General features: G+C 47.0%; 1 protein-coding gene and 1 non-coding gene across 2 annotated transcripts in view; one reads left to right on the forward strand and one right to left on the reverse strand.

The window, feature by feature from the left end:
* Positions 1–794: 794 nt before the first annotated feature.
* On the reverse strand, positions 795–867 carry TRNAG-CCC (transfer RNA glycine (anticodon CCC)). Its single transcript has one exon. It is a non-coding gene; the product is annotated as a tRNA-Gly (tRNA).
* A 12,418-nt stretch (positions 868–13,285) lies between these two features.
* AMMECR1L (AMMECR1 like) overlaps positions 13,286–27,129 on the forward strand; it is a 17,311-nt gene continuing 3,467 nt past the window's right edge. The window contains exons 1-6 of the mRNA XM_007461295.1: positions 13,286–13,415; positions 14,935–15,044; positions 23,054–23,498; positions 25,543–25,653; positions 25,957–26,071; positions 26,749–26,839. Of these exons, the coding sequence (XP_007461357.1) occupies positions 23,092–23,498; positions 25,543–25,653; positions 25,957–26,071; positions 26,749–26,839 (724 nt within the window). The 5' untranslated portion in view covers positions 13,286–13,415; positions 14,935–15,044; positions 23,054–23,091. The remainder of the gene's footprint in view (positions 13,416–14,934; positions 15,045–23,053; positions 23,499–25,542; positions 25,654–25,956; positions 26,072–26,748; positions 26,840–27,129) is intronic.

Below are 27,129 nucleotides of genomic sequence, written 5' to 3' on the forward strand. Positions count from 1 at the left end.
CCTCTGGGGACTGACCAGAACCAGGAAATGTTTGACTTTACTCCCTCCCCTTTTAGTATAAAACAAGCCTGAATTCTAACTTAGTCAAGATGGTTCTTTGGGACACGAATCCATCATCTTCTTGGTCTGCTGGCTTTCCAAATAAAGTCACCATTCCTTGCCCCAGTGACTTGAATCTTGATTTATTTTCCTGTTGTACGGCAAGCAGTATGAGCTTGGACTTGATAACAATCACCATCATGCTTACTGCTTACTGAACGCAACTGTGTGTGTACAGGTAGAGTGCCATGACAGGGCCTTTATGTATGTCATTTAACCGTGGCAACTCACCTGTTGGGCAGTTATTAGTCAGATGAGAAAGCTAAGGCTCAGAGAGGTAAAGTGACCTGCTTGGTAGGTGGAGGAACTAAATGCAAACCACAAATCTGTGCACTTTACTCTGTGAACATCTTACTCTTTGTCATGGACTGGTGATCCATTCCTTACCCACTTTGGTCATTTGCATATTCACCTGGCCTTTCATCTAATGAGTAGAGCTGGCACATAAACTCTAACGAGTATGTCCTGTGTGCTAAAAACTGTCAGGTGCCTTACATATGTGATCTCTTAATCCTCACAGTTCTAAGAAAATTTGAACTTTTTATTTGAATAGTGTCAATTTTTTAAATTTATTTATTTATTTATTTTGGCTGCAACAGGTCTTAGTTGTGGCACATGGGACCTTTGTTGCGGCATGGGGGATCTTTAGTTGGGGCATGCGGACTTCTTAGTTGTGGCATGCGTGCAGGATTTAGTTCCCCGACCAGGGCTCGAACCCGGGCCCCCTGCATTGGGAGTGCAGAGTCTTACCCACTGGACCACCAGGGAAGACCCTGTCATTTGTTTTTAAAGTGTATTTTTAAAATAATTTTATTTATTTATTTTTGGCTGCATTGGGTCTTCATTGCTGCGCGCGGTTGCAGCGAGAGGGGACTACTCTTCGTTGCAGTGCATGGGCTTCTCATTGCGGTGGCTTCTCTTGTTGTGGAGCATGGGCTCTAGGCGCGTGGGCTTCAGTAGTTGCGGCACACGGGCTCTAGAGTGCAGGCTCAGTAGTTGTGGCGCACCAGCCTAGTTGATCCGCAGCTTGCGGGATCTTCCCGGACTAGGGCTTGAACCCGTGTCCCCTGCCTGGGCAGGCGGATTCTTAACCACTGTGCCACCAGTGAAGTCCCTCATTTATTTTTTAAGTAGCAAGTCCATACAGAAAAGTACATAAATCCTAAGTAAACAGCCCAGTGGACTTTCACAAAATGAACACACCTGTGTGATAACAGCTGATCAAGAAACAAAACAGTGTGTCTTCCCTTCCTCCCTCCTGCCCATCCACCCTCTCTCTGGTTAACACATGTATCTCTATGCAGCTCACATGAGGATTTTTTTTTAATAAATTTATTTATTTATTCATTTTTCACTGCATTGGGTCTTCATTGCTGCATGTGGGTTTCCTCTAGTTGTGGCGAGCGGGGGCTACTCTTCGTGTGCTGCATGGGCTTCTCATTGTGGTGGTTTCTCTTGTTGCGGAGCACGGACTCTAGGCATGCGGACCCCAGCAGCTGTGGCACGCAGGCTCAGTAGTTGTGGCTCGCGGGCTCTAGAGCGCAGGCTTAGTAGTTGTGACATGCGGGCTTAGTTGCTTCACTGCATGTAGGATATTCCCAGACCAGGGCTCAAACCCGTGTCCCCTGCATTGGCAGGTGGATTCTTAACCACTGCGCCACCAGGGAAGCCTGATGACTTTTTGTTTTCTCTGGCCGCGCTGTGCAGCTTGCGGGATCTTAGTTCCCAACCAGGGACTAAACCCAGGAGCCCAGCAGTGGAATCTCAGAGCCCTAACCACTGGACCTCCGGGGAATCCCCTCACATGAAGATTTTTGTGTCTGATTTGGAGAAGGTTGCAAATAATTAATGAAGAAGCATTTTTTTTAAATACAGGTTTTGTATTCTATAAACTCAGAATGAAATTGATAAGCCAGGCCTCGCTTGTCACATGGGACTAAGTTCAAAGTGAAAGGCACAGATCATAATTTCAAATCAGAACCTTTGGTAAATGTCCTACACCTATTTTTAAAATAAATTAATTAATGTATTTGGCTGCGTGGGGTCTTAGTTGAGGCACACAGGACCTTTCATTGTGACACGTGGGCTCCTTAGTTGTGGCGCATGGGCTCTAGAGTGCGCAGGCTCAGTAGTTGCGGTGCTTGGGCCTAGTTGTCCTGCGGCACGTGGGATCCCAGTTCACCGACTAGGGATCAAACCCGCATCTCCCACATTGGCAGGCAGATTCTCAACCACTGGACCACCAGGGAAATCCCCTACAACTTTTACTAGAATACCTGGAATGTTCCATATTGCAAGGCATTTCAGCAATACTTATTTTCAATCAACATTTCTTCTACAGGCACCAAGCATCTGATATGCACTGGATACACGAGTAGGCCTGCCCGCCCAGGCTCCTTCCCCACAGATGTCTCCTTTTGGAGCCAGAGAAAAGGCCACGTGTACCTGTGGTTCTGAAACCAACCGTCAGACACTCTCTGACACCAACTAGATGTCCAACAATTCAAGTCAATCCAGTTCTGACCCTAACTACCCATTAGTGGCAGACCCCGCTGGTTTAACAAGTCAGTTCTGCAAGACCTAACCCAGCCCCCACTTCAGACGCCAATTGCAGGTCCTGGGGAGCCACCCCTACTTCTGACAGACCAGCTACAGATCAGCGGTTCCCCCAGCCCCTCCTCAGTTTCAATACTCACTAGAATGACTCACAGAACTCAGGAAAACACTTTACTCATGTTTACTGGCTTATTATAAAGGATACATCGCAGGAACAGCCAAATGCAAGAGTTGCAGAGGGCAAGGCGTGGGAGAAGGGATGCGGAGCTTCCACGACCAGATTTTGGAGGGACGCAAACATTCAGTCTATGGCACCTCTTCTATTGTGATTTATTTTTAAACATCACTTCCTTCACAATTATTTGAAAAGGTGTTTAGTTCAGATATCTTGAGGCAGTTCCTGCTTCCTGCCAAGGTTCCTGAAATATCTCACAAAAAGTGTCACCTTGTGATGAGAAGTTGGGAGTAATTTTCTCCCCAAATTGTTGAAGTCTCTGGGTCCTAATGATAAAGTTGGCTAATACAGCTTGTTATAATACCATAGTGTGAAATTTGGGACCAGTACGAAGTTTCCTGTAGGGCAGGTGGATTGATTTTGAGATCAGAGGATTGGTGGGTTACTTGTGCCTTACCTGGGCCCCATCTCCTCAATGTCTCACTCTTCTTGCTAAAAATCAGGATCAGCTCAAGAATTCCCTGGTGGTCCAGAGGTTAGGACTCTGCGTTTTCACTGCCGAGGGCGCGGGTTCGATCCCTGGTCTGGGAATTAACATCCCGCAAGCCTCGCAGCGCGTCCAAAAAATAAACAAATAAAATTGAAAATTAAAAAAAAAAAAATCAGGGGCTTCCCTGGTGGCACAGTGGTTGGGAGTCTGCCTGCCGATGCGGGAGATGCGGGTTCGTGCGCCGGTCCGGGAGGATCCCACATGTTGCAGAGCGGCTGGGCCCGTGAGCCATGGCTGCAGAGCCTGTGCTTCACAACGGGAGAGGCTGCGGCGGTGAGAGTCCCGCGTACCAAAAAAAAAAAATCAGGGGGACGTTGCACCCTCCCGTGGACCTATCCCAGGGAGGGTGCAATGGCCAGCCCCTCGGATAGACAGGAACAATAACCAGGCCTCTGGAGCCTGCCGTTTCCTCAGCACCAGCTGAGAGAAGTGAAGGCTAACAAAGAAGGACCAGTTTCCTTGAAGCTGCTAAAACCACATTCATGTCGCTTCTCCGGTGAAGTCTGGAGTGTGAGAAACTGTGGCCTCTCCTGGGTCAGCAACACCCCACATACAAACCCCAGTCCTGGCTCTCGGGGACAGAGGAGGCATTACACCTTACCTATTTGTTACCCATCTTTTGAGTCTTTACTCTTTAGAGCCAATCCTGGCTCCACTGATGGAACTGGAAATTTATTCCTTAATGAGATTGATACAAAACAGGGTCAGAAAACTGGGTGACAGCTCCTGCAAAAATCTTCTGATTTCTTTAGGATCTTCCGTTTTTGTGAGGATGGAAGATGGAGCTCAGGGGATGCACAATAATTCTTCCCTAACATACTCCTCTTTCCTGTAGACTTGAGGATTTCAGCTACTCTCGCATTCAGACAGAGGCATTTTTATTGTCTCATGCCATGTGACCTGTTCCAGGGTCACTTTATATTTTGCCTACTCTTTTAATAGGAGACATCATTTATAGGCGCACATAAGTGGTGAGCCTGGGGGCAGCTTTACCTCCAGGCATGGACTGTTTCCGAGGCTCAGATGGTACAATCAGCCTGGTTTCTCCCCAGCTCCTCCAGGTCATAAGCGACAAGGCGGCAAGACCCCAGCCGGCAGTGCCAGGAGAAAGGCAAGCTGCCAATCTTGCTCGGCAACTGTCTTTGGCCTGAATTAGATCATGGGGTCAGGCCTGACCACTCCCTGGGACAAGGAGGATGAGATGCCAGGCCTGGTTGCATCCTGACCTTGCCGTGAAGCTGAAAGCTGAGCCGACCTGAAGACTGGGCTGAAGCATGGTAAAGGTGTGCTCCTTGAGGTCTCAGAGCCCATGGCCCCTGGGTCCTGAGCCTCAAGCTCCGTCTGGGCAGGGCTGGTCAGCCAGAGTTTGTTCATTTTTACGACTGAGCAGTATTCGAGATTTAGGCTAGTACAAATAAAGCTGCTATGACAATAGAATAAGGGTTTTTGTGAGGACATAACTTTTTTTTTTTTTTTTTTTTTTACGGTACGTGGGCCTCTCACTGTTGTGGCCTCTCCTGTTGCGGAGCACAGGCTCCGGACGTGCAGGCTGAGCAGCCATGGCTCACGGGCCCAGCCGCTCCGCGGCATGTGGGATCTTCCCAGACCGGGGCACGAACCCGTGTCCCCTGCATCGGCAGGTGGACTCTCAACCACTGCACCACCAGGGAAGCCCAGGACATAGCTTTTTACATCTCTGGGATAAATGTCTACTGCTGCAATTGTCAGATCATATGGAAAGTATATGTTTAGCTTTTAAGAAACTGCTGAACTATTTCCAAAGTGGTCATACCATTTTACATTGCCATTAACACTGTATGAGGAACTGAGTGTCACTGCATCCTCACCGGCATTTTGTATAAGCACTACTTTTTATTTCAGCTCTTTTGATAGGTGTGTAAGAACATCCCAGTGTGGGGACTTTGCTGGCGGTCCAGTGGTTAAGATGCTTCCACCACAGGGGGCAAGGGTGAGATCCCTGTCTGGGGACTGAGATCCCACATGCCGTGGCCAGTGTGGTCTTAATTTGCCCAGTGGCCAGTGATACTGAGCATCTTTTCATGTGCTTATTTTCCTTCCGTATAGCCTCTTCAGTGAAAAGTTTATTCATACATTTTGCCCATTTCCTAATTGGAGTGTATGTTTTTTACAGTGAAGTTTTGGGAGTTCTTTATATATTCTAGGTATGAGTCCTTTATTGGATATGTGATCTGCAAATATTTTCTCCCATTCTGTAGCTTGTCTTTTTATCCTCTTAGGGTTTTTCACAGAGAAAATGTTTCTATGAAACCAACTTATCATTTTTTTCTTTTTACGGATTATGTTTCTGGTTTTCATGTCTGAGAACTGTTCACCAAGCCTTAGATCTTGAAGATTTTCTGCTGTTTGCTTCTTCTAAAAGTTTTAGCGTTTTACACTTTAAAGCCTTTGATCCATTTTGAGTTAATATCAGGTACAAGTTGCGACGTTAAGCCAAGATTCTTTTTTCTTTTTCTTTTCATATTTTTTTGTTTTGTTTTGTTTGCCTAAGGATATCTAATTACTCCAGCACCATTTGTTGAAAAGACTCTCTTTTCCTCCACTTTTTTGTCAGAAGCCAGTTGGCCATACTGGGTAGCCAGTAGCCTATCTCTGTCTTCTCTGTTCTGTAATCTATGTGTTGGTCCCTCAGCCAATACCACAGTCTCTCTCTTTTTTTTTCTTCCAGTTTTATTAACAAATAATGGACATACATCACTGTATTCGTTTAAGGTGTACTGCATGATGGTTTGATTTACATATATTGTGAAATGACTACCACGATAGGTTCAGCTAACATTCATCATCTCATATTGATACAGTAAAAGAAAAGAAAAAAGAAAAGAAATTCTCTTTGTGATGGGAACTCTTAGGACTTACTCTTAATGATGTTCCTTTATATCATACATACATATAGCGTTAACTGTAGTCATCATGTTGTATATTATATCCCCAATACTATGTATCTTATAGCTGGAAGTTTGTGCTTTTTGTGTGTGTGTGTGTGGTACGCAGGCCTCTCACTGCTGTGGCCTCTCCCATTGCGGAGCACAGGCTCCGGACACTCAGGCTTAGTGGCCATGGCTCACGGGCCCAGCCGCTCCACGGCATGTGGGATCTTCCCGGACCAGGGCACGAACCCGTGTCCCCTGCATCGGCGGGCGGACTCTCAACCACTGCGCCACCAGGGAAGCCCAGTTTGTGCTTTTTGACCACATTCCTCCAATTCTCCCTCCTCCCACACTCCTGCCTCTGGTAATCACAAGTCTGATCAATTTTTCTATGAGGTTTTTTGGTTTGTTTTTAGAGTCCACATGTAGGGGAAAACTCAGTTCTGATGGGGGGTTTTGAAGCCCTCTCTCTGAGTAGGCAAGAGATAGGAATACGTAGAGGAGATTTTGTATCTAAATCGGGCTGCTGGCAGAAGCTCCGCTATTGTTGTCCTGTCAAGGTGCGGAGTCAAAAATACGTCTGTGTTTAGAGGTTGGAAATACTATATTCACTCCCAACCAACACAGGGAGTAGGTGGGTCCGGGGTGTGCCCACTTGTGCACACGTCTGTCCCTGAGCCCACTTGTGCACACATCTCCCTGAGCAGAGATGCTTTGTTCCCCTCCCCATCCTTGGCCTCCTTTGCTGTTCTCCCTGAATCCTCCTTCCTACAGCTTTGTGTAATTTGGAAGAAAAATAATCACTCATTGAGATGTCTGGGCTCTCTCTTTCTCTGGAGAAATGTGTGCCAGGGTCCTGAGGCTCTAAAGCTTAGGAACTGTTTCTTCATCAGTTCAGATCCGTGCCCTGAGAAGTAAGAAAATATTTATGACCTTTGAAATTCACTCAGGTATCCACTCTTTTGGACGGACACATTTGTGCCCAGTGCTGTAGCGATGTGGTGCTTCATGCTTTGACATGTTCAATACACCAGCTGCATGGCTTCAGCTGGAAAGGCTGCATGAATTCTGCTGGGCAGCGAGGGGCAAGGGTCAGTGAGCAAGGATTCGTGATGCTTTCAGGCGTACTGAGCTGCTTTTACTCTGCCGTGGTGTGCACCCTCAGTGACTGAATGTTTTCTATCCCTCTGTGTCTGTTCAGTGATTTCCGTTCAACGTGGTTACTTCTGTTTTCCCTGAGCAAACCCCAAGCTAATTGCAATCTTCCTGAGCACGAATCAGTCTCTGGGCTTGTGGTTTCTCACCAGCTCCTTCCTTCTGGGTCCCTGTCTCCTACCTTTGCTTTTGTATTGGTTAGATGTTAACTGTTTATTCAGTCTCGTTTTCCCCCATCATGTCTGCACGTAAAGATCTCCTAACAGAACAGTGAAGGAAAAAAAGGTGGTAGTCTTCAATTGCTCTCATTTGTTTCCATCTCTGAGAAACACAAAGTAATTATATTAAGAGACTCCTTGTAACATTTGTAAGGCATTGACTTTTGGAATGTGTCCCACTGACCTCAGGGAGAAGAAGGGAAAGTATATCTGACCTCTGGCCCTTTCCTTCCCCTCCTGTGTACCTAAGCACTGAAGCTTTAGGAGCTAGAAGTTCAGGAAAGTCAGCAAGCCCTAAGGTGCTAGACAGGTCAGGACGGTGCCAGCTTTCAGCATTACTGGGATAAGGCCCCAAACGTCTAAGGTTTCAACACAAACCTAAGGAACTGCTACTGGCATATTCTCAGAAAAACTAGAGGGCAGTCTTATTGTGGTGAAAATTTGAAGCGATGGCTGTACCATTATTTACCTGTTATTGCTCAGGCCAAGCCTGCCTTTCTCTATTCTGTTCTGCGATAATAGGACTGGAGTCTATAAACTACATTTCCCAGACGCCCTTGCCATCTGATTTCTTTTCAGGTTCTGCCAATGGGAGGCGCTGGTGGGAGACCGGAAGGTGGCAGGGGAGATGAGCGTCCCTTCTCATCTTAAGCTACTGTCAAAGGCCCGAGCACCAGCTGCAACAGTCTCTCAATCCAGCACCAGCTGGTGGTGGCCCATCCCTTTGGTTTGAAACGCCTATAGCATTTCAAAGGAAAGTTTCTAGTTCCTGGATCTTAATTGATAGGATACTCATTACCGGGATTAGGGGTTACTTCCTACCTCCTGGAGCACATGTGAGTTGCTAATGCATCTGAGGTACTTGCCACTTCCTGCTCCTCAGTCTGTGCAGCAAGATGTCATGAATGTAATGGATCTGTGTGATGTTCTGATGTGATGTTCTGTGGAATGTCAGGAAGATTAAATTCTATGCTGGCATGATGACGACAGTGAGGAGAGGTGACATAACCCCGAGGCTAGACAAGTGAAGATGTATTGCTGACTTACCTCCTTCCCGACTGGGTCCTGACGGATACAATAGCCATTTTTAGGATTTGCCATTTGAGGATGAACTACACTGAGGTTGCCAAAAAAAAAAAAAAAAAAAAACCAGGAGATTTTGTAAAAAAATTTTAAATCGCTAGGCTTGGAGAAGGGGACAAGATTGTTTTAAAATAATGCTGGAGAGGCAAATTGTGGTATATTCATTCAATATGTATTGAATGGCATAGTAGTCTATGCAGCAAAGAAAAATAGTGAACTATAGCTGCACAGAACCAAAGTGATGAATTCCTAGTACATAATGTTGAGCAAAAGAAACTAGACACAAAAGAATCCATACTCTACGAGGCCATTTCTCTGACATTCATGAGCAAGCAAAACTATTCCATGATGGTAGCAGTCAGAATAATGGTTATCTTTTGAAGAGAGATTAATACTTGGGCGGAGGCTTATGGAAGCATTCTGGGCTGCTGGAAATTTCTACGTCTTAATTTGTATGGCGGTTACACACATGTACACTAATGGAAGAATTCGCTGAGCTGTACACTTAAGAGTTGCGCATTCTACATGCGTATCTCTCAGTAAAAACCAGTACAAAATTCTCAGTACAGACTAGACATTAAAAGTATTTATAAGATAAATGGATGTGTGACTTGAGCTTTCCAACTTGGTTTCATTTATTCCACCAATAATGCTAGTAGAAGCTTAGAAACTTTTTGATGAATTGTGTACCCAAGTGACATACAAAGTCTAAAAACACATCTTCTCAGAGTAATATGGTTTAACTCTACCACAAACAAAATACTGTGAGTCTAATCAGTTTATTTAAACTACACATTTTTGAAATACTCGCGTAGACATTTGTATATACAGATAAAGATTTATTTTAATCAGGTAAGTATTCATCATCTCTTTTAAGTGTCCAAACTGATTTAGCCTGTGGAGGATACACAGGAGACAGGCACTTTTGTGGAGGCCACAGCACAGAGGCAGACTTTGTATCTCCTACCAAGACCAGACTCATGTCAGTCTGGAAAATGGGACAAATGAAATCTATAACACCTATCAATATATCCTGTGAAATCTTATTTCATTGCCACAGGCTGGTAAATGCCTTTGGTGCATGAATGCATTGCCCATCCAAGGTGCACAGCCAAAAGAATGTATATGTTTGGTGCACAGGCTAATTTCATGCTTATACAACACCCTACTAATGAGGCTCACAGTTATGCAGCTTTTTGACATGATAACCTTATCATAGCTTTATATGTATAAACTTATTTAAATCTCATAACAACTCTGAGTTAGGGACTGCTACATTCCCCTTTTTACTGACATACGAACTTGCCCTAGGGTCACAGGTATTCATGGCAGGGCTGGAATTTGAAACCATGCAGTCTGATTCCATTCTCTCTCATTTTTTAAAAATAAGTTTATTTATTTATTTATTTATGGCTGCATTGGGTCTTCGTTGTTGGGTCTTCGTTGCTGCACGTGGGCTTTCTGTAGTTGCGAGGAGCGGGGGCTACTCTTCATTGTGGTGCATGGGCTTCTCATTGCAGTGGCTTCTCTTGTTGCAGAGCTCGGACTCTAGGCACACAGGCTTCAGTAGTTGTGGCACGCAGTCTCAGTAGTTGTGGCTCGCGGGCTCTAGAGCGCAGGCTCAGTAGTTGTGGCGCACGGGCTTAGTTGCTCCGCGGCATGTGGGCTCTTCCTGGACCAGGGCTCGAGGCCGCATCCCCTGCATTGGCAAGCAGATTCTTAACCACTGCACCCCCAGGGAAGCCCTTCCATTACCATATATTCTTAAGCATTCAAGGTAAGAAATGATGGAAAGGTATGCTTCAGGGAGGCAGATGATTTGTTTTGGGGTATCTTGATAGAGTGGTACAGCTATATCACAGTGGATTGCGGTGACATTTCAGGACCATGCAGAGCGCTTGAGCCACTTAGCTCTCCTGCAGTTCCCCTTTCCCAATTGTATTATTTTCCCACTGCTTGCTGTCTTTCTTCTTCACTTAATCATTCAGGCTACACATAATTATTTTATGTCTACTATGTACCAGGCTTCTGTATTATGCACAGAAAATGAGAAAATAAGACCCAGCCCCTTCCATATTTATGGCATAAATTGCCCTCATTTCTTTCTCTTGTTCCTAAGTTCACTCTGTTTTTTATTTTGTTTTGTTTTGTTTTTTGTTTTGCGATATGCGGGCCTCTCACTGTTGTGGCCTCTCCCGTTGCAGAGCACAGGCTCTGGACACGCAGGCTCAGCGGCCATGGCTCACAGGCCCAGCCGCTCTGCGGCACGTGGGATCCTCCCGGACCGGGTCACAAACCTGTGTCGCCTGCCTCGGCAGGCGGACTCTCAACCACTGCGCCACCAGGGAAGCCCCCACTCTGCTTATTTTTTGCACCAGTTCACTGTTGCCTGCTGATGCGAGGTGACCCCAAAATGACTTTTTAAAGTCCTGACCCTTTGCCTTTTGGCATCAGTAAACAACACCAGCAGTGTCTGGGTCCTACTTCTCAGTAAAATGCCATTGACAGCTCAAGGCAAAGTTTGTTTTTGTTTTGAGAGTGTTTCAAATCCAACTTGGTTCCATCATTTACCTCCTGGCAGCCTGATAACCAGGGAGCAGTAACTCCCTTATCTGTGGGCTGTTTAATGACAACACAGTACCACTCTGGGAGCAATAGCCTAAGGCCCTTTTCCAGATGCCATGTTTTAAGACTTTGAGCTGGAAAGACCTTCACTACGTGAAATTTATTCTGATTATTTAAAGTCAGGATTTGGTTTTCTAATTCAGAAACAAACAAAGGAACTCTGGCTTGCTGCCTCCTGTATTTCTGGCTCTGGGCCATGTGATCATCTAATTTGTAGTTTTTCAGGCAGACAGAGGTTAGAAACTGGCCAATGTGGGCCTCAACAGCAGATAAGCTCATCAAGACTGTGACAGGAATTATGAAGACTGCTATAGATGGCTTTAAAAAAAATCGACCTCCCGTCCTGCAAGGTATCATTGTCTCTTTCTTCCACTGCTGTGCTTTGCCAAGTTCTCTGTGAGTCCCAGGTCCAAGAGGCACCAATCACTCTCGGTGTTTGCTGCCTACAGGTAATTATGCTAAAAGTCTTGTAGTAGTAGATCTTATTATGCTTTAGTACATTATGCATTCCAGAGCAGAAGGCTTTTGCTGGAAAGCTTCACTGTTAGATATGATTTGCATTTTTTACTAGGTACTTTTCTTTGCTCCTTGAAGACAAACACGTTAAGGATTCTTTTGTGCATAAACAAAACTGTGGGGTTGAGTGTGTGTTCTTAACAAGACTGGCGATACTTTAAAATAGGGCATGCCTTTACTGCAGGGCCTAAACGGTTTGTTTGTGGAGTGGTTAGGGTGAGGGAGCAGGGCAGAAATAAAAGCCTTTTAGGGCAAATCCATCTGTAATTAAAATAAAAACGTTAAGTCGTCAAATCAAATAGAAAGTATTTGAAAGTAAAATGATTTTCTCCTAATTTTTAAAAACTGAGTTTTTTGGTAGTGCTCTCTTTGAGGCTCTTGCCCTGCTATAGTGCTGAGGAATGTGTTTAGTCGACCTATTGAATTAAGCCTGTACTGTGGGTAATTCCACCTGAGTCGTCTCCAGGCTGGGGACGCACAGGGTCAAGTCAGAGAGGTGGGCTCCTGGCACCACCCGGGTGTAGTTTGCCCCTTCCCGTCCACGAGGAGGCTGGCCTGGAGGCCGAGCCTGGAACACCTCCCCGCGGGCCTGACCGGAGCCAGTGGGTCAGCTGCATTTAAAGCTGGTCTGAGCTGCGCCTTCCTGGCTGCTTTCGAAGGCTGCGGCCCGGTCGGGGGAAGCGACGCGAGCGTGAGCGCTCGGGAAGAAAAGCCGTGGGCAGGTGAGTGTTGGGTCCTAACGCGGGAGAGGGCGGAGCAGCGAGGCCGGGACACCCCGGCTGGCATCCCCAGCCGGCACCTGGGCCGCGTCGCGGACAATGCCGCCCTGCCGGCCACACTACAACTCCCGGCGCGCTCTGCGCTCGCTCGCAGTAGCCAAGGCGGCCCGGCGTGCACTGCGCCGGCAGGCCTGACAGCCGGGCGTTCTGCTCGGCCCGCTCAGTGACCTGGGTCGGGGGAGAAACCAGCTGGCCGGCCTCCTCTCGGTGCTTCACTGCCCAGCCTTCTTTATTCCAACTGCCGGGGACTCGGCCCGAAGACTGGGAAGCAGCCTCCTAAATACAATCCCGCAGAGTCGCCGCCAGCCAATAAAGTGCGCGGAGTCAGGCCACGTGACAATTGCGGGGTGGTGCTCCAGTGGCTCCCTAATCTCTATGGTTTTGGCGACTCGCTAGAGGGCGTGTGGACCACTGGAGGACTCCCTACATTCTTCCTCCATTACCTCACTGCCTCCGGTGGCTGCTGGGATACCGGAAGACTCGGGTCCCGGCTCGGCTCAGTCCTCCAGCTGCCCCGGGGAATACCTTTAGCAGTTCTTTCCTACCGCTACCGCCGCCCCGCCGCTTCCTCCTCCGCCCGCCCCCCGCCGGCCTTCTTGGCCCCGCCCCGTCCGCGCCGCGCGTCTGGCCCGCCCGCGGCCCGCTTCTCTCGGGAGCCCCCACCCAGGTGCATGGCTCCATGAAGCAGGAGGAGGAGGCAGAGCGCGAGAGGTTCCGTCTGCCCCGGCTGCGTCTGGGCCAGGAGGAAAGGTGGGAAACTCGGTCCGCGCCGCTCCCTCCTCCCCCGTGCCTGCCGGGCCGGCCTCCCTCCAGCTGCCGCCGTGCGCGCCGGGCCTCCTCACCCCGGGGCGACCGGAGGGGCCGGGGAGCCGGGTCCCCCCGGGTTCGGGAAGAGGGTCCCGGGACAGCGTTGGGGGGAGCTCCCGGGCGGCGGTGAAAGGAGGCGGCACGCGGGGCCTGCGGGCCGCGTGTGCCCGCCGGGAGCAGGGGGGTCAGGAGGCGTGCTGGGGAGGGGGGGGTGGGCGGACGCCCCTGCTCCCGGGCCGCGAGGCGAGGCCGGGCGAGGCTCCAGCTCCTTTCTGCACTCCCTCCAGGAAGCAGTCTCGGGTCGTGTAAAGTTTGGTGGTCTCCGGCGCCGCCTGGCGGCCCTCGCCCCCAGTCCCACCGCCCCCTCCCCCGCCCGACGTCTGGATTCCACCCCCGCGGCTCGGCCCTCGCTGCCCTACCAGTCGCTGGGTCGTCCCACCACTACTCCCGGCGCCCCGCGCTCTCCTTCCACCCCGTTTTCCTTACCATTCACCTTTCTTTCTGCCTGTTTGGTCCCTCCCCACTCTGGCCTCTCCTCTCCCCACTGTATCTCGCCCTTTCCTCGCTGAACTCTCATTCACACGCACGCTTTCGTCTCTTCTTCTTCTCTTTCTTCCCAACTCCACCCTCATTCTGTCCTTCCTTATCCACCCAGAGTCCCCGTTTCCATCATCCCTCCACCTGACACTCTTGTGGGTTTTATGCCTCCCTCCTTCCTAGGCTGTGAGCTTTGCCCTTCATTCCTCGCCCTCCTCCATCCCCTGTCCTGATCTGAACTCCTCACTTTGCCACACTCCCTCACCCTTATCCCTCTGGGCCTATCCTCTTTCACTGTCCTCTCCTAGGATAGAGTGGGTGGGGCCTGGAGTCTCCTGTTTACATCTTTGGGAATAACTCACATCTCTACTTCTGGGGGGGTGGGGAGAGTTGGTGAAGAGATTACGAAGAGATTTATGCCAGCCGAAGAGTATGATGGGTGACTCTTACCTACAGTTATCATCTCCACCTGGGATAACAAGATGGCCTGGCCTCAGGACCCTGGCATGCTGTCCAGTAATCTTTCAGCACCATCTTTGCAGAGGATTTGGGAATCTGTTTGTATTATGAAACCAGTGGAGAACCTTGAAATGGTGTATCTTGGCCTGAGAACAAGTTTTGATCTAAATTAGTGGTGGAGGAAGTTTTAATGTGTGTTTTATGTTCAGGTTCAATAAAACCTTTGATCCCCCCCTTCCTCCCTTTTTGGTGATGGCACCAGGGATGAGATGATTTTGTGCATGGGGCTGCCCTTGCTGCCTTATATTTAGATTTTGAAATGTTTTGAATTAAAGAAAGCCTGTTTCTTAGCTTTTTTTTTTCTTTCTAGAAATTGCTCTGTTGAGTTGTAGTTTTTCAGAAACCATCTCTTACCCTGGCACTGCCTTGATTTTGTTCATTCACTGCACCTGCATTTCCATCTTAGGTACAGGAAGAAGGAATGGAATCGGAAGGAAGAAAATTCATTTCAGAGACAAAATAGCTCCCCTCCTCTGTTATAGCTGTTCCCCTGGCAATACAAACTTTCTGCTTTCAGTGAGTATTACCTTGGACATACTTAGACTAGAATTTTGTTGCTTTTGCTCTCTTTTTATCGTTTTAGGCCTGTGCTAGGACTTTAGGATGTAGGTTTACTTTGTTTGCTTCTGTTATTCTGCTTCCATGAGGGTGTCCTAAAGCTGATGAATCCTTCCACTTGCTGTCTTTATATGTAAAGACAAGTTTATTTTCCATAATCCCATTAGAGTGACCTAGATGGTGGTGTAGTATTAGTTACCCTTCGAGCACATAAGGTCCGCCTCCCACCGCTTCCCAAATTATGCATTTTTTAAAGACAAAGATCATAACTTGTAGGTTAATGCAGTTCCTGTCAAGGTCAATTATTGGGTTTCTTCCACATGGGTATAATCTTCAGAGATTTATGGAACATTTTGCCCTGAATCTGCTAGGGTGATACTGTTTTCTTAAAAATAATTAAAAGTCTACACGTAAAGCAAGTTCTGGAAAAATTTTTATTACTGCTGCGTTCCCCTCAAGTTTGTTAATAATGGTATGCAAACACTTGTAAGAGAGTTTTCCAGATTGCTTCGCATCTTACTGGAGGCTCACAGCCGCTCTGTGAGGAAGGCAGAGGACAAATATTTTCATTTTACAAATGAAAGAACCAAGGCCCAGAAGGATCTGGCACCCTGCCATAGCTCACAGAGTAAAGGGAGGGGATCTAAAGAAAACAGAGCATCTGACTCCTTGTGGTCATGTTTTTCCTTAAGCTAAGTTGACATGAAAGTGTATAGTACTGTGTATTTTTCTAAACCTGTAAATTTTACAAGCAATTGTATAGGTAGATCTCTTTCGCAGGGAAAATTTTCACACAGCAAATGTTTTGGATGTTTATGTGTGTATGATGGGCTTTCGTGTAGAAATGATTATTTGAAATGATGACCAGAATGTTTGTGGGTCTTTCATCTGTTTCTTGGAATTGTTCCATAATAAGTAGGCCAGAATTATAGCTCAGGTGCCGTTTCACTGCTCAAATAATGATTAAATTGAATTTCAGTTCAACTCTGTGTCACAGAGGAAACAGCAGCCTGTTCCCTTCTGCGTAAAGCTTGGTTTCAATAGACATCCGGACAGTAAATAATAACAGAAGAAAATGCAGAGACCCCTTTTTTCTTTGCTTTTTGCCTACCTTCCAAATCCATTTTCTATGTTATAAGGTCATGCCCCCGCATAGGCTGTTTTGAGGCTTCAAAAGGTGACTGTCTATATATATTTTTTTCTACCTCCAGGCTTTTCTAGATGTTTTAATCTGGTTATAGTTGGAAATCTAACTACTTTGACTCAGTAGTTCTGTTAGTACTCAATATATATCAAGATATCTGTAATAACAACGTATTTAGCAAATTTAGTTTCTTTTTAGCGTATGGCTGCAAGCTTAAAAGAGGACCCTTGTAGAACTGTGCATAACTCTCAGCCCAGTATTCCTTATATTTTCTGGCGTCTCACAATGAAAAAAACAGTGGATGACTTATTAGAAGCATGTCTCTCCAAAGAGGAAAAGCATCAAGGTCATTAGAGTAATAACCCCATGTTAATAATTTGATCTTTTAATGTATTTACAAAACAGAAGTAGAGTCACGGTTGTAGAACACAAACTTATGGTTACCAGGGGAGAAGTGGGGGAGGGATAACTTGGGAGATTGGGATGGACATATACCCACTACTATATGTAAAACAGATAACTAGTAAGAACCTACTGTCTAGCACAGGGAAGTCTACTTAATACTCTGTAATGACCTATATGGGAAAAGAATCTAAAAAAAAAAAAAGTGGATATATGTATATGTATAACTGATTCACTTTGCTCTACATCTGAAACTAACATGACATTGTAAATCAACTATACTCCAATAAAAAATTTTTAAAAATAATATCTTTGAGCCTACATGGTAGTTCTTAATAGAATTTTATTATGAGGACATTTATCCCTCTAGAAATTGTAAGAACTCAGAGCTATGTTATTTATATAACCAACACTACTTTTATCAGTAAAGGTAGTCCTAGTATTAGTAATAGCAGATGCTTTAATGAATAGTAGTTCTGTGCCAGAGAAGTGCTATATGCTTTTCATGTCTTAGTGAATTGCTCACAAGTAAGCCCTCTGTGGTAGCAGGAGCCCAGGTCCACAGAGATGTGACAGCCTGCCTGAGTTTGTACGTGGTAAGTCAGATTTGGGATTTGAGCCTAGACAGTAACCCCAAAGCCTGGGCTGTGTCCTCTGAAGATGGGAGCTGCTCTGGGAAGGCACCAGCTTGTTGTTTTCAGTGGACTTAGGAGCCTTGGAAGGGATCCCCAGCAAGGGAGGAAGGCCCTCCTGCCCAGCCAGCCATGTCTGTCAGGGTGTCCTCACATCCTCCCCTCAGTACTGGTCTCCACACCTTGTTTATGTCTATAATATCAGCAATTTATGAGACATCATTTGTATTAACTCCTTTTTTAAAAATTTTTATTGGAGTATAGTTGTGTATTAACCCCTGAAATCGTATATTGCCCTCCAGACAGATAATGCTCCCTGCATAGCTCTTAAAGCACCCCATCTTTGAAAAAGAAAAGAAAATTCTTTTCAAGTGCAGTTTAGAAACTAGGTGTGTCCTTTGGAAAGAAAGCCTTGAGCAACCTACAGTTAAACAGCACCCGCGGCCAAGTCTAGGACTGACCAGTTACTGTGTTTTAGCCAAGAAGACAGCTACCACCATAAACCAAACCAAGAAGTTAATGTAGGGGATATTTGACGTGTTTTTAGAATGAATTGTCCACGTTGGCTCTCCACCTTGCTATGAATTAAACCATTCCTTGGTTTGGGCTGAGTAGAGCTGATGTTGTGTTTTGCTTTGTTTTTGGTTTTTTTTTTTGGCCACACCCCGAGGCTTGCAGGATCTTAGGTCCCCGGCCAGGGATCGAACCCAGGCCCCAGCAGTGATAGTGCCAGGTCCTAACCACTGGACCGCCAGGGAATTCCCTGAGTTGACATTGTTGATAATAATAGATACTTGTATTTCGGTCACTTTCAGCTTCTGACACACTCAACAGTCAGCACCTCACAGTGAAACAAGAGTATCTAAAAGTCAGGTTGTGCCATAAATATTCTTTTTATTAGAAAGGCTAACTTAAATGGAATTGCTGGGAGATCTGTAGATAAGATTGTTGGTGTGTCTACCATGTGCAAGGCACTGTGTTAGGTGTTGCGAAAGAAAAAACACAAATGCGGCTCGGCCTCTGAGACTAAAGGTGTTGGTGAGTTCATTGCTGGCTGGAATTTAAGTGGCTTTGTAGGCCACTCGGCCCAGATCAACAACACACTGCTCAGCTTTCCCACAGAGGGGGCCGGAGAGGTGCCTTTGTTGTGCACCCTCGTGAAGGCCAGGACCCCCTGAATATTGCATGTCAGGTAAAGGGTGTGGTGACTTTTTCAACACTGAGAGCAACTTTACTTCATTTGACACTTGCTAGGTTAGGCGGTCTTAAGAGGTAAAACAGTGATTACTGTTATTTCCTCCAGCTTTTTGTGGAAGTGTGGGTATTGTCTCCATCTGGTGGAAATCCAGTTTTAACTAGTTCTTTTTCATTGTTCGTTCTAAAGTGGACAGACAGTAGGAAAATGACATCACTGCCATTGGCCCTTAAAGTGGCCCTTGAGTTTAGCTTTGAAAGAGTAACCAACTGAAGGCTCCGAAGGGTCTTAGTGATCTATGTGTTTACAAAGCAGGGGTTTTTGCCTGATTCCAATTACTTCAGATGAACCAGCTTGACAGGAGTAATATTTATTTCCTCCTACTATGATCAGTATACCATTGCTGGTAGTTTTTATGAGGTTTGGGGGAAGAGTGAGAACAAATGCACACAGTCCTAGAAGAGGTAGAATATGCCGTTGGGGTATTTGTTTTTAGCTGGTCAGACAGCAGGTTAGTCTGTTGTATTGAAATGCTATTATTCTGAGGGATCTCACACTGTGCCCTCAGAAGCCGAGCAGTTGGAGAAATGAATGTGTCTTTGGTCATTGTAGGACAGTCCCGGGAGCCGAGTCTGGGACACTTAGCTGTGGTTGAGATGCCCACTTTGTTGGAGCGGGGTTAGAAGAGTCCCACTTTAAAGAGAAACTTGATGAAGTTGATAGGTTGAGGTTGATATGGTAAGTGAAAGTACTCACTGCCAGCACCTTCAGTCTTTCCTGTCATTCACTTAACATTTGCTTGACGCTGACAGATAGGTAAAATATTGGCCCCTTTAAAAACAAACCTTAAAAATTCAGTAGGAGGTGGGGAGATGGAGTAAGTAGGCTGCATATGTTTGAAATTTTCTATAGATTTAAATTTATGGAAAAAAATTTTTTTTTTTTTTTTTTTTTTCGGTACGCGGGCCTCTCACTGTTGTGGCCTCTCCCGTTGCGGAGCACAGGCTCCGGACGCGCAGGCTCAGCGGCCACAGCTCACGGGCCCAGCCGCTCCATGGCATGCGGGATCCTCCCGGACCGGAGCACGAACCCGTGTCCCCTGCATCAGCAGGTCGACTCTCAACCACTGCGCCACCAGGGAAGCCCTAAGGAACAAATTTTTAAAGAAATGCCTTCTAATATATTTTTGAGGCAGAAAGTCTCTAACTCTGCCTTTGGTCACTAACTGAGAATATCTATTGAATTGTTTGCTTAGTGGCCTCCAGAGAAAGCTCGGGCCTAAGGAACCACAAGATTTGGGTGGGTTCTACTGATTACAAATCATAGTTGGGGAGGGGGAATTGTTAAATGTATTCTCTTGGTGTCAGTTGTGATCATGCCCCAACTGCAGATCGGTGATTGTACGTGATGTGTAGACAGAACCTTCCTAGGCTTGAGCTCACCTGCCTTGGCATGGTTTGAAAATCCCTTCTATTGCTCTGTTGTAGGATGTTTCAGTCAGGTAGCTGATAGCACCTGCAGAGAAACATCTGAGTTGCCACTATCTCATGACATTTCGCCCTTCCTTCAGGTGTGCTTTGGTGTAAGGCGAATGAGGAAAGATTTCTCTTTTTAACCTATTTTATCCCTCCTCTTTGCCTCTTTGAATTTTGGGACTCTCTAGAGGCAGAGCCTCAGGGCCCTGTTGGTGCTGTTAAAACTCTAGCTCTCGAGAGATGGTCCCTCTGCTTCATTCAACACGTGTCCTAAACCCCCTGCACACAGTTATGCACAAGGTGGAAAGTCAGGTAAGAGCTCAGAGGGCAGTGCCATCCCTTGTGGAGTCAAGGGACAATGGCAGGGGTACTGATGATTGTCAGCGGGATGGCGGAGATATTGGCTTTGGGCTTAGGTTTTGATTTTTTCTTTCCCCCTGCTCCATTTTTCTTGGCAAGATTTTGCAAACTATTCTTTTAGTTTTTAGTATACCCTTGATTTTTTTTTTTTTTAAATCATGCCCTTAGGAAAGGGACTGAATCCAATGGATATTATTGGCAGGCCTCATTCTTCTTTGTGGTTTGGTGGGAAGACCCAGGCTTTGGAGTCTTACAGATGGATTGTGGTCCAAATCCTGACTCTGCCACTTAGCGGCAGTCTGGCTTTGGGCAGATTATCTTGCTCATTAAACCTAAGTTTCCTCCTTTGTAAAATGATGGTAACATTGTACTCCTTGCTGAGTGGCTTTGAGGATTCAGTGAAATCCTGTTTAAAGAGCACCTGTTCGATGCTCTAAGCCCTGAGTGCCCAGCGAAGTCCTGACCTTCCGGGAGTTTCCATCCTGGTGGGAGCAGATGATAAGCCCAGATGATAAGAGCAGCTGACTTTATGCCAGACGCTGTATGGAAGCAGCTGACACATATTAAACTCAGTTCTCCTAACAGCCCCATGAGGCACGTGCTCCTGTTATTCCCAGTTTGAGGGAACTGAGGCATAGAGAGGTTAATCCTGGAGGAATCAGGATTTGAATGCAGGCCATTTGACTCTGGAGGCAGCATTTTTTTAATTTTTTTTTTTTTTTCCCCCGTACGCGGGCCTCTCAGTGTTGTGGCCTCTCCCGCTGCAGAGCACAGGCTTGGGAAGTGCAGGCTCAGCGGCCGTGGCTCACGGGCCCAGCTGCTCCGCGGCATGTGGGATCTTCCCGGACCGGGGCATGAACCCGCATCCCCTGCATCGGCAGGCGGACTCTCAACCACTGCGTGGAGGCAGCATTTTTAACCGAGATCTTCTGCTCCCTCTCTTAACAGTCTGAACAAGGCAGTGATATCCGTGCTCAGAAACAATCTAGTCATTGGAGGTTTTACTGCATCAAGTGCATGAGGCTTTCTCAAAAAGAAGTCCCTGTTTCAGGCCAGACATTGAAGCATGCAAGCTGTTATTCCTCTGCTAGAGACAACTTTCATCTTCCGAAGAACTGTCTTAGATACAAAAATGTGTGTTTGTTAGGGGTCAGCATATATCAGGAACATAAGCAATATTTGTGAAATTTTTGTATCTCATTCGACCTAAAGTGGCAGGTGGTTTTTGTAGAAATTACGGCATTGCAGATGGGTACATGCATATCTAATTTGATGTAAAAGGTTGTAGAATTTACAATCAAAATACTATACAGTAGAGCAGTGCCTAAAAGGCAATTGTGTGCTACGTGTTCAAACCACAGGGAAAATTTTAGGTAGGGATTATATGTACATTTTGAGTGGGAGGGCTACAACTAACAGGTAATGACTTGAGGAAAAACAAAGTGTACTTTTCTCAAGTCAGCAGAATTTTACAAACTTTGGTATTATCAACATTGAAATAACTAGGATCTCTTTTCCTGAGCCTGCTGACTACAGACACAGACAATAGAAAGGATCTTGGTCATGTTATAGTTATATATCTTCACCTTAGGCTTTTTAAGAAAAAGAATTTAGTGGAAAAAGATTCCTTCCTCCCCTTAATCAGTTGGGGCTCTCCGGTTTCCTGGGCCATCTGATGCCACATTTTGTTAAGCTGATGGCTTTGCATCTGTCTGCCTTGCTATGACAGGGCAGAAATGGCTACCTCACAAAAGGGCTGTGAAGCTTGGGTCATTTGTGTGAATAAAGGTTTCTGCTAGGTTGTAGCTTTTTTTTTAATGAGGTCTTGAAAGGACAGAAGTGTAGAACTTGGAGTGAGTTCAGAGGAGAACCAAAGAAAATGAGTAAGGCTGTGCAGGACAGCTGTGAGGACGGAAAGGTGGGAGGGGAGCCCGGAGTTAGAAAGCGTGCTCTTGTCAGAACAGCTGCTGCCTTTCATCTTCACAGAGGTCCGGGGCTAAAATTATACAGAGAAATTGAGGTTAGTGATGAGGAAAATGCGGAAAGTATGTGGTTAACAAGGAAAAGCAGGGCTTCCCTGGTGGCGCAGTGGTTGAGCATCTTCCTGCCGATGCAGGGGACGCGGGTTCGTGCCCCAGTCCGGGAAGATCCCATGTGCTGTGGAGCGGCCGGGCCCGTTGAGCCACGGCTGCTGAGCCTGCGCATCCAGAGTCTATGTTCCGCAACGGGACAGGCCACAACAGTGAGAGGCCTGTGTACCGCAAAAAAACAAAAAAAGAGCAAGGAAAAGCATGAAAGTTCCTCTGGGGTTCTTTAAAAATAGGGTGGTTCAGTTTGGAGCCTCTAAAAAGGTAGAGAAAGCATCCTGATGAGGCACCTGACAGGTCAAGTGCAGTCTTCCAGTCAGTCTTGAAGCATCCCCATTCAGCTGCATGCTGGCTGCCACCCCACCCTTCTTTCTGCCCAGGGAGTCCTGGGCAAGAGGGAGCTGCTTGTGGCCTGCCTCCGTCCGTGGCGATGATAACCTTTATGGAAAATGGAAAACGGCTCCCCCTGAGGAAGAGGTTAGGCGCCTTCGGTCTGGAACTCAGGGTCTCTTCTAGCCCACTGGTCTGCCACCCTTTGCAACCAATGTGACCTGGGCAAGAAAGAATTTGATGGCTCCTACCCTCTCCATGGAGACCCTTTCTCTTTGAATTTTGTGTTCTCCTTGTGGCTAACCATTTGAGTTAATGCTTGCGTGTTCTTTTCTGGGTTAGGGTTCCGCAGCATTCCAGACCTCAAGCACTGGTTCAGGATGGGAAAAAGACGCTGCGTCCCCCCACTGGAGCCCAAGCTGGCAGCAGGCTGTTGTGGGGTTAAGAAGCCTAAGCTGTCTGCAGGTGGGACGCACGGTCACGGGAGCCAGTCCACAGCCGTCCCCGGCTCTAGCGCGGGGCCTCTTCAGAACCACCAGCATGTGGACGGCGGCGGTGGTCGTGAGAATGTGTCGGACTTAACTCTGGGACCTGGAAACCCTCCCATCACACGGATGAACCCCGCATCGGGAGCGCTGAGCCCTCTCCCCAGGCCCAATGGAACTGCCAGCACCACCAAGAATCTGGTGGTGACCGCAGAGATGTGCTGCTACTGCTTCGACGTCCTCTACTGTCACCTCTACGGCTTCCCACAGCCACGCCTTCCTAGATTCACCAATGACCCCTAGTGAGTAAAGCGGTCGCGTGTCGGGGATGGTGAGAAAGGCATGACGCCTCTGTCGGGGGCATTCTCTTGAGAGAGTCTGCTACTTACAAAAAGCTTAACATGATTTGGGCAAAGGTTGTTGGGAATAGGATGATGAGAAATGTGCAGCCAATGTCTAGAACACTCACTGGGCTCAGTAATGGAAGGGTACTAGGCTGTGTTTGCAGGAGTGGTTGGCTTGTCAAAGTAATGTTCCTGGAATCAGGAGGGTTTCGTTCTTGGTCTTCTGTTGGTTCAAATGGCAGTGGGTAGGTCATTTAACCTCTCACGTGGAGAAGTCACACCATCACACCATTGTGGACCCGAGCACCATTGAAGCCCAAGTGACCTGACAGTGTCTGGGTGCCAGGTGGGAGACTAGGAGCTCATTTAGTGGGAGCTGAGATGCTCTTAACAAGGGTCCCCTCACTTGGTTCATTGTCAGTCCCATGGGGCTGCCGGCACCCCACCAGGAATGTCAGAATTTGCTTTACTGTTTTTAGTTCAAGACTCTGTTATTTGTCCCAAGTCCCCTCGAGGTGTCAATGACTTTAATAAGGAATATGTGTAAAGGGTAAAGTCAAGTGAAGATGCTCATGCCAATGCTTTCTTTCTCATTTGGAAGCAGCTTTGAGGTGGCTTTAAAGAGCACTGCTGCTTTTTTATTTTTATTTTTTTAGGAGATGCTTTTAGAGCATTCACTGACTGATCATCATTCCTCGACTGTTAATGCCATACTGAGGCGGTGCATAGCCCCACTGGGCAGGGAATGGAGGAGTATGAAGAAAAAGTCCTTGCTCTCGGAAGACTTGAGTTGGCAGATCACACACAGAAGCTAAATAGTGTTCACACACCGTCTGGGCAGAGGTGGAGAGGAAGTTACTCCTGTGATTGTGTCAGAGGAGAAGAAATGCAGAGAAAAATGTGCTCACTCTTTAGGGAAGTATTGCCGTGCGATACCGTGAACAGAAAAATCCTGACTGAGTCGGTGGAGAGTCTAAGCCTTGATCTGAGTGGGATCAGGTGTGTCCCTTGCAGGAGAGGGACATGGGTTTGGAAGAGTAGGTGGTGGCCGCAGCAGTGTAGGGTGTGGAGACAGTGGAATTCTTGAAGGGTTTTTGAGCAGGTTTTGGAAAATTAACTTTGGCTGGTGGTGTTCAAGTGTTTTACTGGAAGGAAAAGATGGGTAGGTGGGAGATCCTGCTTTGTAATAATGATCAAAGTTAGATAACTTAAAAAATTTAAGTTGCTTTTGAGAAGTGTTAACTCAAGAATCAAAGAGGTAAGGGCATGGGAATATGGAGGAATTTCAGGAAGAGGGGACAGCCCTGTAACCTCTGCCTAAAACATCTGTCAGCGTCAATCGGATGTAGCCTAATGCAGCATGACTTGGGCCTAGAAAGTGGTTAACTTCTGCTAAGAATAAGCTTTTTATTTTATCTTAGCGGCACCACTTGGCTTGCGGGATCCTCGTTTCCCCACCAGGGATCGGACCCGAGCCCTCGGCAGTGAAAGCACAGAGTCCTAACCCCTGGACTGCCGGGGAATTCCCCAAGAACAAGCTTTCTTGAGGAGACTTTTTCTTTTTTTCTGGAATTTATGAGCAGGAGAGGCAGAAATAATGATGGGCACAATGTGGGGTTGAGTGGAGAAGGTGTGCAGGCCCCGTGTGTCTTCATGAAGGTGGAACTGGGAGCATAGACAACTGAAAAGAGAGTAAACAAGAGGAGAAAGACGTGGAGAACTAGAAGAAGAAAGAAAGAGTTGAGTCCTGGGCAGAGGAAGAAGAACACGGCACGTCCACGTGGTGGTAGAGTGGAGTGAGGCTGTGAGCAGGGGCCTTTCTTCTCGTGCCTCATGGCGATTTCCTCTCCGTTTACACCCTGGGGCTGCGCGGCTCCGAGAGGGCAGAGAGGGCAGAGCCTTTCAGACAGCCCGCGTCAGGAAACCGTCCTTGAGGGGAAGAACATGAACAGGGATAGAGCCGAGATGTTCTTCCCTGATTGATGTGTGCTTGCTCTTTCAGTCCGCTCTTTGTGACGTGGAAGACGGGGCGGGACAAGCGGCTTCGTGGCTGCATTGGGACCTTCTCAGCCATGAATCTTCATTCAGGACTCAGGGAATACACGCTAACCAGGTAATGGCAACCGCACGTAAGACTGGTAGATGATTGGCAAGAATGGAAAAAAACTGCCTGTCTCTTCTGAGTGGTGAAGGCCGAGTGTTCTCTTTTGGATAATCAGGAAATGTAGGGGAATTAATCCGGTGAGTCACTTACCAGTCCAAGTGTAGGCAGTTAGTGGCGTCAGGTTGTTTGCAGCATTTTCGGGCTGATGGATAGTGGATATTTTCTGCAGAGCTCAAGAGCCATAAGTGTTCGGCACATGATGTTGGCTCCCAACTCCGGAGCAGCCTCACTTGTGTTTTCTGTCCCCTCCAGTGCACTTAAGGACAGCCGATTCCCCCCCCTGACCCGAGAGGAGCTGCCTAAGCTTTTCTGCTCTGTCTCCCTCCTTACTAACTTTGAGGATGCCGGTGATTACCTGGACTGGGAGGTGAGAGCAGCCGCATTTGGAACTCTGCGTCTCTCGTTGCATTTGGGTTCGGGTTAGTACATGGTAACGTGTCTCCTTCATTGAGCGAGGGTCTGAGGATGTGAAAGCTGAGCTTGGGAGGAATTGCAGGCAACTTGGGTGACAGAAAAGGTGCTGCAGTATCCGAAGTAGGAAGAAATGGGAAGGCTTTCTTCTCCCATTCTTCCCAGTCTACTCTGTTGCACATCCTTTTCCCATGTCTAATAAGGAATAGGAATGGGGATAAAGGAGAACATTCCTGATTCTTTGTGGTAAGCCCTTATCAGGAGCCATGTGCGCAGAGTCAGAAGCCATGTGCGCAGAGTCAGGAGCCCAGATCAAAACCCTGTGGCATGTTCTCTTAATGGAGTAGATTAAAGGTGGAATATTCAAGATCTTTGGATGAACTGTTGAGAGAATTTATTTCTATAGCCTCCGTACTCTCAGGGAGGTGGCAGCACGTAGACTCTCACTTTCCCTAAAGCAGCAGTTTCTTTGGCTTCCATGCCTGAGAGAGAGAGTAAGTCATGAAAGGCAAGAGCCTCCCCTTTTCTCAGCCCTGGGTCAAGCTGGTCAGGGGGCAGTGTCGGTTTATATGAGGATAACTGAAGTTCCACTAGAGTGAGTAAATGCCATTTACCGGTTGTGTGTTTTTGTAGGTTGGGGTCCATGGGATTCGAATTGAATTCGTCAATGAAAAAGGCGTCAAACGTACAGCCACATATTTACCTGAGGTCGCAAAGGAACAAGGTGAGTTGGACACATGGAATTTCCGTGAATGATACAGTTCACTGTGCTGCCAAGTAAAGGGCAGGAGAGTGGAGTGTGTTGCCTTTCAGCCTAACTGTAACTAAGGATGAGTGCCTTTCTTCCTCTCCCCATATCTATCAAGTTCTTAAAGAACGAGAAACTCCCCCAAAGATGTAGGAGCTGGGAAGAGAAGAGGGGTAAAGACTTCCCGCGCCCAGCTGCTCGTTTCACGTACTTTCAGTGAGTAGTGGTATTTCTCGGCCCCCAAAACTGCAGTGGTTAATTGTAGG

This window comes from Lipotes vexillifer, unplaced genomic scaffold (assembly GCF_000442215.2).
Source record: "Lipotes vexillifer unplaced genomic scaffold, Lipotes_vexillifer_v1.1 scaffold158, whole genome shotgun sequence".
NCBI classification, from domain to species: Eukaryota; Metazoa; Chordata; class Mammalia; order Artiodactyla; family Lipotidae; genus Lipotes; species Lipotes vexillifer.